Here is a 12,578-nt window from a genome sequence, read left to right on the forward strand (position 1 = left end):
AAAGATTTAGAAGTGAGTAGTTTTTCAAGATTTACAATTATACTGCAAATACAGTATAATCGTACAACTCGAAAAACTACTCACTTCTAAATCTTTTGTAGTCATCTTTGTATTACTTTAGTATAAATACATGTTAATTTGGATTCGTATGTTGTTTTTTTCTGACTTTATGTGAACGAAAAGACACACATTTGCCCGTTTTCCCATTAGAAATAGTGATATTTTGAAATATCACTGTCCTGGTCACAAAAGCAAAGTTTGTGGGGAATAATAGCCATTTTCTATACTTTTGAGGCATAAGCAATTAGGAAATAACACTTACTACCCAGGAACAAAAAAAAACAATATTTTTGTTACACAGTGTTATGATCTTTCAGTTTTGTATTTTTAATATATAATTTATTTCTCAATAAAACCTTTTTTCCCCTTAACAGTGTGGAGTATGGTATGTAAATAAGTGGAAAAAAATCCTCATTTAAATGCATGAAACTCTGAGGCACTGACAACAAATGTGAAAAAAGTTCAAGGGTGTGTAGACTTTCTATAGGCACTGTATATATAGGGGTCTAGGGGAGATAAAAACAGTCCAGTCAGGAGCATACTGGATGTGACCTATCTGACACAATTGCAAATAAATAAGAAACCAGTCATTTCATTTTTTTCGATAATTTAATAATTTACTTCTTTTTAAAAAAGAGTGTAAAAGATACAGATATCTCTTTCCCAAGATAGAGCTGAACGATATTTAAAATGATGACGGGTGTATCAAACTTGCTTTTTAGTGTACTTGTTTCAGCAATACAAGAACCTCATGAAATTCATATTTTTTGTTTCTTATTTTTAATGTTATATTTTTATAAAATAAAAAATAAAAAAAGCCCACAGCAAAAAAGAGGAATCACAAAAGAAAAGTTAAACTGGCATGAAATGTACAGCTATTAAAATGGAAAAATATTCTGAAATATACATACACGCATGCTAGTATATTGGAAATACATGTTTGTAATAATGAAAATAATAACAGGGCTTGAATGCTTCATTTGATTTAAAACCACCACTAAAATAATGCATATTTATTAAATATACAATACAATTTTTAATGCTGAAATATATTTTCTTAAATCTATTGCCAAAAACATCAAGGTTTTTTGTTTTTTGCAGCAAAAAACATATAAATATACAGATTTTGTTTCTTTAACTTAAATCTTAAATAACAAGAAGCATGGAGATGTATTTTCAATAAAAAATGTGTATAATAACCTTGTTATTATTTCATCATCATAATAATAATAATAATAATAATAATAATAATAATAATAATAACAACAACAAAAAGAAATAAAAAAACAAAACCTATTCACCCAAAGGTTTGATTCAGGGAGGGAAGAAGACAAAAAGTGAAAACTTAAAAAATACAAATGTGACTACTTTACAAAGATTTATTAACTTTATTTTTTAAATTCTATTTAATAAAGGCCTTGCGTTTTTTTCTCATTTTTTTATGTTTTGATTAATAAAAAATAGCTCAGAATTCTTTTAAATGTCAATTTTACACTATTCACAACAATTTTTTCTTCTTAAATTTCGGTTTATATCTACAGTTAGATATAATAAGAGTCACCTTTAAAAAACACAGTGCCTCAAATGTATCACTTTACAAATTAGATGTAGTTCATCTCCCCCTGATTTTTATGTTTCTTTAGGTTCTTGCTGAACACAAAAATCAAGTATCACAAGACAGTCGCAACACTTTGAATCAAAAATACTTCCTAAGGTAAGCAGTGCAAGACATCTGAGCTGCAACTGTGTTTCAAAACTGGAAGAACTTCACCATGAGAGTTTAATGAACACCGTTCTTGGGCTGGCATTATTAATTACAACACTGACAAAAACAAATATCCCATTTGAGGCATTCCAGAGAATGTAGACATCAAGCACTTAACTTTATAAATTGACTACTGAACCAGCATTGCCGACTACCGGACAGCTTTCCAGTCATGCATGCTAGCATGGCTGGGATTTCATAGAGGGTGGCCACTTTTCTTTACTGGGATTTGAGCTTGTCTGGAAGTGAAAGCACACAATAAAGACACAGCAGTGGAATAGAGCAGTATACACAGTACCCTGTCCCAAGCATGTTTCCAAAGACAGTCATGCAAACACCTGGATTCACACAACTCAGCGTGACTTTCAACAACTGTCCAACACTTAGTGCTATATTCATAAAAGCAGAGGCTACAACTTGTCCCTCTCCTCCAAACCTCAATGATTGGTTTCATAGACCCTGATTAACACTAATCCTGGATGACCTACTGTTACCTTAGTTAAGGAAATTCAAAACTAATGTTAATTGGAGTGCGCTAGTCTTGCTGCTGTGTACTATATTATTCTTGTTTAACTAATACAAGCCTGAACTGAAACCTGCTTTATACTGTAAATAGCTGGACAGATTATATTATAGACAACTATTTATTTAATTAGTGCAATATGCACTTTTAACACAGGTAAAACGGATTTCTCTAAGCCATTTGTAAACCATATTTAATGATTTACTTTTATTTATCTTCTTTATTATGTTTTGGTTTTTTTGGCACAATTAAACCGTAGTCTGAATATACATGCTTGACCTTATACAATTCATTATTGTTACAGTACCAAAGTACTAGTAAGAAACCATTTTTGATAAAGGATTCTCACTGGTATTGTGATCAGTAAAGACTGTATAAAATAGCTTTCAAAACCAAGATGTCTTGAGTGGAAAGAAAAGGTAATATGTTTGTTTGACTATAGCTCCTTAAAACTCACGCTAAGTTTTATGAATCCATCTGTAAGCATTAAGTTACACAGAAGTCTATGTTTAAGCATGTCTCAGGAGCAGATGGACTACTGATCAATTACTTAGCTGCAGTCCTGCCCAGAATTTGGCTAAATTTTTTTCCATCTGCTGAAATAATCCATGCCAAAATCAAACAACTTCATTCTAAGACAACACCGATGAAGGCATTACCCAATATGTTTGACAGTTTTGTGTATGTTTTTTTAAGCAGACAATCGCACACTTAACAGAAAGTTTTAACTGTAGATTTTGAGGTTTAAAGCCAGATCCACTTCTCAAATGAAACACTGTATTCTATGGTAAGGATGATATCAGCTAGGACATGTGTTAATAAGACATGAAATCTCTTTAAACGATACAACAGTGGTTGGCTGGATTGACTTGGGAGAAACCAGCAAAGATGTGTGGGGAAACTCTACATGTCGTCATTAAGATTTAGAATGAATTATGAAAAATACTACACCTACTTCTCTATTGCAATATTCAGTCTTTCCAGGGTATCTAAAATGTGTTTTAAAATAAGTGATTATTAAATGTTTTTTAAATGTTCCCTTCACGTTGGTGCTTCTGAGTAGTGCTCATGAAAGTTGAGAGGCAGTGGCGCTGGTTACAGTGAGGCAGGCACTTTGCCACACCTTGTACCTGACCTGAACACCCCCTGCCTGCCATTCAGTCTGGGCCTCTCTCAAGAAAGACTGTCTTGATGTCCATAAGGGTCTAGGGGGTACAGCAGACTAATTCACCTGTCTCTCATGCCTTTCATCATCAATTAGGAGACTCGGGTAAAAAGCGAGTTTGGTTTTAGAGTTGTTTCTTTCTATGTCTGGAAATGTGATTGGATAGTGCAGCAGAACTGGGCAGTACCATGGGTGCTGTATTGGATTGAATCCATTCTTTAGTCCAGTAGGAATGGACTGGTGCTCCTCAAATGGGACCCTGTCTTAACAGGATGCAGCCCTTGCTAGGTTTACTCTCAAAGCACTTAAGTGCAGATGGTCAGCCAGTGTGGCTTTCCCTGTCAGTGCACCGAGCCTCTTTACCAGCTCAGAAATGGCGGCATCTTCATTTTTTTTAAATATTCATATGGAGGATTGGGCAGCGTGCCCTCTCCCTCTGCTAAAGCATGTTCAGGATGGCATTGTACATCTGTGTGAGGACCACAAAGTGGACGGGCAGGCAGGAGCGGCGGTCCTGGGTGGCAGGGCTGCAGGTGAGCCAGGAAAGGGAGTTGTACTGCTCCAGGACAAACCTGGATGAAGAGAAAGGAGACAGACATTACTGATGTGAAGCGTCTTTAACAGAACACATCCATTTCTCTACCATTGGAAAACTAGATCGCAAACAAAGCACGGAGTGGAACGTAAGATAATGACATCTTTGATACAAAGATTTATAAATATGAAGTAAAATGGATAAGTGAAAAAATGATCATTGATTGTGAAGTGTGTACACTGCTCCTTTGTTATAAGGCAGCCCTTTATACCGCAGAACAGATTGTTTTGCCTCATAATGCCATTCCACTAGCACATGTAATCTCATTATAAGACTAAATACAAACTGCACAGTCTTTTACCTCTGGTTCCCGACTACAGAGTTTCATTAAGGGTTGCTGAAGCATGGCAGTACTTCATAACAATATGTCCACAAAATTTAGATTTTGTATTTAACAATGAAAATATTTGTGTTGTCTCTATTATGGATAAACCTAAAAAGTCACATTGCCTCAATATGGTCGCCATCAGTGGTAAACAAAACATTTAACATGGAGTGTTCATACACCCCTGCAAATATGCATCTCATTTTTCTTGTAGGATACCCACGTTTAAAATGATAGAATAGAGTTCTCTAACATGCAAGATGTCAGTATAATCAAAGGTCTTTATCATCTGGAAACCAGGCTCATGATCACAAAATGGCAACCACATTAGGTGACAGGTCAAAGTGAAGGGTTCTGTTAGATCCCTCAGACATTCTGAAGTGGTTTATGATATATGGCAGATCTACAAAAACAAATTAAATAAATGCTATGCTTCCTGGAATGTCCCCTGTACAGTTTGCACCATTAAGCATTCTACAATGTAATAAAATAAAAACCTTGATATAAACTAAGAGAGAAACATGCTTTGGTACAGTGACAACAGAGACTTGGAATTGGATCTGTGTAATATTCCATGTACTGTTTTAATCACTGCTATATAATACTGCATTATTTAAATGGATTTCAGGACATGTTTCAATGGGTGCAGAGGGAATGGCAGCTTCTTACCTCAACACATCAGAGGTGGTCTTAGAGTCGAGCGGGTGGGGGGTCCTTTGGGAGTTTTTGTTCAAGATGAGCTCGTCTGTGTGAGCTACCGAGATGTGGTGATGAAGGGAAGCCTGTAAGAACAGAGAGAAATTGTGAATGAACGAGGTGGGTCTGAGTAATTCACTTGTTAGAGAAAGAAAGCGCTGGGCTGCAGTGTGGAAGGCAGTGGGTTTGAATAGCTCAGTGGTTAGAGTGCTAAGCTGTAGTGTGGAAGGCAGTGGGTTGGAGTAGCTAAGTGGTTAGTCCATTAGTCCCCAAAAGCAGTGAAGGTGGCTTGTTGATGCCTTCTGTAAGAGTGCAGGCAGCCTTACCTTGAGAAAGAGTGGGCACTGGTACTGTGCTTGCGGGCAGGATGCCCAGAACCACTGGGGCAGGTTGTCAGCCCTGGCAGTGGAGACATAGTAGCCGAGAGCCAGCGGCTGCTGCTTGAGCTCCTCCGGGGCCTCCCGGGACAGCAGCCTCTCTCCTTGACTCTGAGGAGACACAGCACAGGGTTAGACTGAGGGAGAGAGCTGGGCTCTGATGACAGACACAGCACAGGGTTAGACTGAGGGAGAGAGCTGGGCTCTGAGGACAGACACAGCACAGGGTTAGACTGAGGGAGAGAGCTGGGCTCTGAGGACAGACACAGCACAGGGATAGACTGAGGGAGAGAGCTGGGCTCTGAGGACAGACACAGCACAGGGATAGACTGAGGGAGAGAGCTGGGCTCTGAGGACAGACAAAGCACAGGGATAGACTGAGGGAGAGAGCTGGGCTCTGAGGACAGACACAGCACAGGGATAGACTGAGGGAGAGAGCTGGGTAGGGATGGGTCGGTATACCGGTTTTTCGGTTTACCGTGGTTTAGGCACATTACGGTATTTTTTATTTGTTGCTGTTCTTGTTCTATATTTCTTAAATGCAACTTAATTTTAAGCTACTTTTTTACACAACAGTACTCACACATGTTTGGTCACCATCGCAAATGTTGCAAGAAACTGGACTTCACGTATCCTGCTGGTGTTAATATAAGCATTTGTATTCTATCAAATTGTTACCATCCTTCTCACACTTCAGTTTATTATACAGACCGACGTCATGTCGCATTCGTAAATATTGACACTTGCTTTTAAAGGGAGAGGCAGCATTTCTCTGCCTAACCCTTAAACAGTTGTTAGAATGTTTTTGTTGTTGCATTTGTAACCATTTTAGTCGCAGTCTGGAGCCCTGCAGCATAATTTCTCATTTCTCTGTGATTCCGTGGTACAAACAGATTGATACATGATGATGGTGCGACTGAGGGAGCATTGTGTTTTGAGGAATCATATTGTCATAAAGAACTGTCGGTGCATACCTGTGGCAAGTCTGACACATACCAGTAAAGGTATGCGTACCACAGGTTGAAAACCACAGCTTTAAAGCCTTCTGTCCTGTGAGTAACCAACTGGCTGCTTCCCTTAATGCACAAAGCTGTTTTGCATCCAGTTAGATGCACCCTGAAGAGACTTCGGGGGTGAAATGACCAAAGTAACGCAATTACAAACTTCCTGGAAGGCATGGCAAAGCGAACGGAGACCTAGTGTAGGTTCTTTATTCTGGTGTAGTACCAGTATGTTTGCTAGAACATGTCTTTCTTTCAAAACAGTTGAGACCTATGTAGTAAATGGAAGTGCTTGACAGGTAAATGGAATAATATTGTTAGCTACAATTACTTTAACATCCCTGGGGTGGCCTAGCGGTTAGCTGAGGGACTGGTATAGAAGTGGGATAGGGCAGGGGGAACTAGTGGTTAGGCAGCAGATAGGAAGGGTTAGTGGTTAGAGTACCGGGCTGGGCATCCTTGACAATGCAGCTGGCCCTGGCACTCAGGCAATGCACATAGAGGCCACTGAATCATTAATCAATTGCTGCTTATACAGAAAAGAGACCAACCTCTGTGGACCTGCGCTCTAATAATCATCGACGGTGGCTTTTCTAAGCTGAGAATTACAACCTCAATTACCAGGGCCTGGTTAATATACAACTGTGTGTTCTCTGTGTTGCACAGTCCTGCTTGCTGTAGCAGAACAGCCTGCCTTTAGGCACTGGGAATGTTACTGCCACTTTCAACGTGCCTTCACCCTTTGATGTGTCAGATTTTACAATGTGTACACAGCTACAAACCTTTAAAAAAAAAAAAAACCAGCAGCAGGAATTTCAAAAGGCACTGTTTAAAGGCATAATAACAAAATCAACAAAATCTTACTTATTAGCACCAATAGCATTATCAATAGCCTCCCTTTCATTTGGATATACATTTACAGACGTGCTCAAATTTGTTGGTACTCCTCCACAAAAAACAAAGAATGCACAATTTTCTCTGACATAACTTGAAACTGACAAAACTAAAACTTGCATCCACCATTGTTTATTCCATATTTAATAGAAATCAGACTTTGCTTTTGATTTTTTATTCAACATAATATTGTAAATAATAAAACAAATGAAAATGGCATGGACAAAAATTAAGGGACCGTTAACCTAATATTTTGTTGCACAACCTTTAGAGGCAATCACTGCAATCAGATGTTTTCTGTAGCTCTCAATGAGACTTCTGCACCTGTTAACAGGTAGTTTGGCCCACTCTTCCTGAGCAAACTGCTCTAGCTGTCTCAGGTTTGATGGGTGCCTTCTCTAGACTGCACATTTCAGCTCTTTCCATAGATGTTCGATAGGATTCAGATCAGGATTCATAAAAGGCCACTTCAGAATAGTCCAATGTTTTGTTCTTATCCATTCTTGGGTGCTTTTAGATGTGTGTTTTGGGTCATTATCCTGTTGGAGAACCCATGACCTGCGACTAAGACAGAGCTTTCTGACACTGGGCAGTACATTTCGCTCCAGAATACCTTGATAGTCTTGACATTTCATTGCCCTGCAGAGATTCAAGGCACCCTGTGCCAGGCGCAGCAAAGCAGCCCCAAAACATAACCGAGCCTCCTCCATGTTTTACTGTAGGTATGGTGTTCTTTTCTTTGAAAGCTTCATTTTTTCATCTGTGAACATAGAGCTGATGTGACTTGCCAAAAAGCTCCAGTTTTGACTCATCTGTCCAAAGGACATTCTCCCAGAAGGATTGTGGCTTGTCAATATGCATTTTAGCAAATTCCAGTCTGAATTTTTTATGTTTTTCTTTCAAAAGTGGAGTCCTCCTGGGTCTTCTTCCATGGAGCCCACTTTCGCTCAAAAAGCGACGGATGGTGCGATCAGAAACTGACGTACCTTCACCTTGGAGTTCAGCTTGTATCTCTTTGGCAGTTATCTTTGGTACTTTTTCTACCATTCGCACTATCCTTCTGTTCAATCTGGGGTAGATTTTCCTCTTGCGGCCGCGGCCAGGGAGGTTGCCTACAGTTCCATGGACCATAAACTTCTTAATAATATTTGCAACTGTTGTCACAGGAACATCAAGCTGCTTGGAGATGGTCTTGCAGCCTTTACCTTTACCATGCTTGTCTATTATTTTCTTTCTGATCTCCTCAGACAACTCTCTCCTTTGCTTTCTCTGGTCCATGTTCAGTGTGGTGCACACAATGATACCAAAAAGCACAGCGACTACTTTTCTCCATTTAAATAGGCTGAATGACTGATTACAAGATTGATGACATGTGTGATACTAATTAAATAAACTAATTAGTTTGAAATATCACTATAATCCAATTATTTATTATCTTTTCTAAGGGGTACCAACAAATGTGTCCAGGCCATTTTAGAATATCTTTGTAGAATAAGCAATAATTCATCTCTTTTCACAGCTTCTTTGCTTTATTCTATGACATACCAAAGGCATGCAAATATACATGATAAAATAGCTTTTAATTTCATCACTTTTCAGGAGGAATGAAGCATTATTTCAATGAGCTGTAAGGGTACCAACAAATTTGAGTACGTCTGTATGTATCCAAATTAATGATACAGTTTTTTCAACTTTAATTTGTCGTACACAGATTGTACAAGTATTACAATGGGCGGAAATAATTATTACCCCCCATAAAATCTGATAGATGCCACTAGAATGTTCATTAGCGCATTGCTGCAATCAATGGGCTTGCCTGATAGGTTGATGATAATGTTAATAACTCTTTATTGGGAGGTTTGTGAACAAAAAACAAGCATACCCAAGAAACAAAATCAGTTCACGGCCAAACGTTTCATTTCAAGACGGAGAAAAAGATTTCTTGTCAAGGTTTTTGTCTTTGAATTTCTTTTAAATTTTATTCATATAAAACAATAAATGTGTTGGCAACTTTGACCTCTGACCAAACATGGCTATCCTATTAACTAATAAGTTTCTTGGGTAGAAAAACTGTCCCCATCATTGATACAGATCTCTTTCAGGTATCTATTTTACTTCATGTTTACAAACCATTCAATCAGGTATTAGAGCCATAAGTATGACGAAAAAGTTAACCATGATGTAAATCAACAGTTCATAATAGTATATAATAAGAATTAGCAATTGCTATGAATACGAGGTATTTAAGACCTAGATGTCATGAGGTATGTTGGTATCATAGTGCATTAAATGTATATTTAATATAATATGGTAACATAGTATTTTACAATGACTGATTTACAGTATGTGGAATAACTGACAATGTATGCAAAAATCAATACGCAGTGCAGATGTACAGAGACATCTCTAAATATCTTCACAATCTGATACACCCAATAACTTATGGGAAATCAGTTAATATCAAGTTGGGTATGTACGCATGCCTCCACTATATCCCCACTGCCAGATGGGACAGTAATGAATCTGAAGGGGTGCGGAAGCTGTGCTCACCCGGCTGTGCTGGAAGTGGGAGCCGCCCCCAATCCCCGAGGGGGACCCCGGGGACGGGACAGGGGAGGAGGTGATCAGCATCATATCATTCCCAATGTCGTTCTCCAGCTCGTCCGGGAACGGGATGTCAAACATGTCATCTGGGAATAAGAGAGCAGCACATTGGCAATATATTAGCAGCCCACCTTTATATTTCTGTAGGTATCCCAGAATTGTCAACATTTAATCAATCTGCACTGGAGAGAAATTACTACTTCAAACCCTTATACAACACTGTAAAGCCGTAATAAAGCACAGGTAAGCAAGGTATACCAGTGAGGTATGGCAAAGCATGGTAAAGTATGATACATGAACAGTATAACCATGGGATAACTGAGAAATCACAGTGCAATTTTAGCATGGTAAACTTTAAGGGTAAAACCAAGTACACTGTTCTCTCTTTATTCCGCTATTTGACTAACACATTAATACATCGTGAAATATCAAATACAGTGGCTTAGTGAAAGGCCCTTATAAAGTAAAGTATAGCATATATAAAATGTACTGTTAACATGGCGTAACCGTGAATTACTAGAATTTTTGAATTACTGAATTATGAAATAACAAGTGTGCACTGTATACAATGAGCCAGTAGATTAAGGCATCTTGTATGTGCAACAGCATTGCAGAATTTGATAAAGCAATTGCCCCACCTGCTGGACAAAGTAATTATTGCTCATGTGAAAGAATGCTTATTCAGTTTGATATCAAGAAATAAATAACAGGCCAATTGTTAGGTATTAATTTTCAACTTGTAGTTGTGTTTTTTTTTTTTATCCTTTCAGAAAATAAATGGTGTAAATAGTCATTTAAAGAATGAGGCTCAACATGTACTCCAGATGTAAATGCTTTAGACTCAAAGAAAGTTTAGGAGAGACTGTTGAAAAAATAAATATGTAATCCATTTACACAGAGCAAAAACGTCCAGTGCCTGTCTGGTTAATTACATTAGACACATTTACAATGTTCTTTAAAATGTCTCAGAACACCAGGCAGTGTTTACAAGAAGAGTGTTGCTTTAGTTATATCTGCTATCTGCAGAGGATATGTCTTTTTAAGATAATCCTGACTGGTTTGATATATGTTAATTCACACATCATGACTCACATATTTCTGAACTTTTACTCTGGAGCGTTGCCCAGGAGAAAGAGAATGTTAAAAACATTGCAGGGTATCAAGATCATGTTCCTTTCTGTCACCAGTGCTGGTGCTCTGATTGAAATGAATGGAAACAGAAAACCAGCATTGTTGGAAGATTTGTAGTAAATGAATATGAAAAAGAAACAATCTTTTATTACCTATTTTTAAAATGTCATATAGTAAAAGCATAGCAAAGTGTAATAAAGCACACTGAAAACATGTTAAGGCAAAGTACTATAAAGCCTAGAGAGGTAAGGTAAAGCTGATTTAAAAACCTGACAAACTATGGAAATGCATAGCTTAACCATGGGAAACACATGGGGGGGAAACTGCTAAAATGACTGCAAATTGAATGCACTAAACCTTTATAAAGATTATCTTGATTTGAGTTTAAGGAAAACGTCCTGGATTTAACAGTGTGTCTAATTTCAGTATTACATAACTATAGTGAATCTGTAATATATGTACCTATATGCCAATCTAATAAACTAACATTAAAATCTCTAGTTTGCTAATTTGTTCCTTGTATCTTTAAAAAAATATATAGAAAATATTTACACAGTCCCATAAATCGCATATAGCACATGAATGCGGTAGCACCTGAGTTAATCTTTAATAATGGGTTAGGAACTGCTATAAACTGGCATTTTAATAGCTCAGCCAGGGCAGGGAAGTGTGATAGTAGCAGGTCTAACACTCCCAGTCTCTCCGAGTCACTGGTTTCAGGCAGCACGGCTGGCTGGGTGTTACAATATTAACCGCAATTGAATTTGGCACCAGAGTGGCAGGTGTGGCTCGTGCAGATCAGCCCCGGGCACAAACGAGAGCTTACCAAGCCAGTTCACATTTCACCTTTCTTAAAACAAACTCAAAGAGCAATGCTACCTGTAGTGTGATAACTTGGATTAGATTTCCTCACATCAATCTAAAATATCCCTACAAACTTAAGAGACCTAATAAATGTAATGACAAATGTCTTTTTCAGTGTGTTCAAGATGTCTTCAAAATACACTCAGAAAGGAAGACACTTACACACACGGACACACACACACACAGACACACAGATGTTTCTTGCTGGGGTAGACACAGAATGGAAGACGATTTCCCTCACGGTCACACAGCGGCACTGCCAGCTCCTCTTCCCTCTCACCTTGGTTGTCTTCTATGGGGTAGGTCCCGGGTGCCACCTGGGTGGTGGCGGAGGTGGGGAAGACCAGGATGTGCGTGCAAGAGGCATCCTGCGGGGTGTTGAGCTGAGAGGTCTGCAGGTTGAGGGCAGTGCTGCGGCCGAACACAGAGCCCATGGTCACTGCGTCTGCGGAGAGACAGAGGAGGCACAGAACGCTCAGTGATCCCTGGAGAAGCCATTAGTGGAATATAGCCTGATTACTTATGACGTGGATTACAACGACTACAAGATAAAGCAATCACTAATAGTAGAGTGTTGC

The 12,578-nt window shown here is 38.5% G+C and overlaps 1 protein-coding gene across 1 annotated transcript in view; it reads right to left on the reverse strand.

Moving 5' to 3' along the window:
• Nucleotides 1–1,371: 1,371 nt before the first annotated feature.
• The window catches only part of LOC121297027 (mediator of RNA polymerase II transcription subunit 13-like), a 135,413-nt gene continuing 124,206 nt past the window's right edge, over nt 1,372–12,578 (reverse strand). The window contains exons 28-32 of the mRNA XM_041223042.1: nt 12,281–12,445; nt 9,952–10,091; nt 5,456–5,617; nt 5,103–5,215; nt 1,372–4,085 (exon numbers count right to left, since the gene is read on the reverse strand). Coding sequence (XP_041078976.1) covers nt 3,953–4,085; nt 5,103–5,215; nt 5,456–5,617; nt 9,952–10,091; nt 12,281–12,445 — 713 coding nt within the window. The 3' untranslated portion in view covers nt 1,372–3,952. The remainder of the gene's footprint in view (nt 4,086–5,102; nt 5,216–5,455; nt 5,618–9,951; nt 10,092–12,280; nt 12,446–12,578) is intronic.

Source organism: Polyodon spathula, chromosome 22 (assembly GCF_017654505.1).
Source record: "Polyodon spathula isolate WHYD16114869_AA chromosome 22, ASM1765450v1, whole genome shotgun sequence".
NCBI lineage: Eukaryota > Metazoa > Chordata > Actinopteri > Acipenseriformes > Polyodontidae > Polyodon > Polyodon spathula.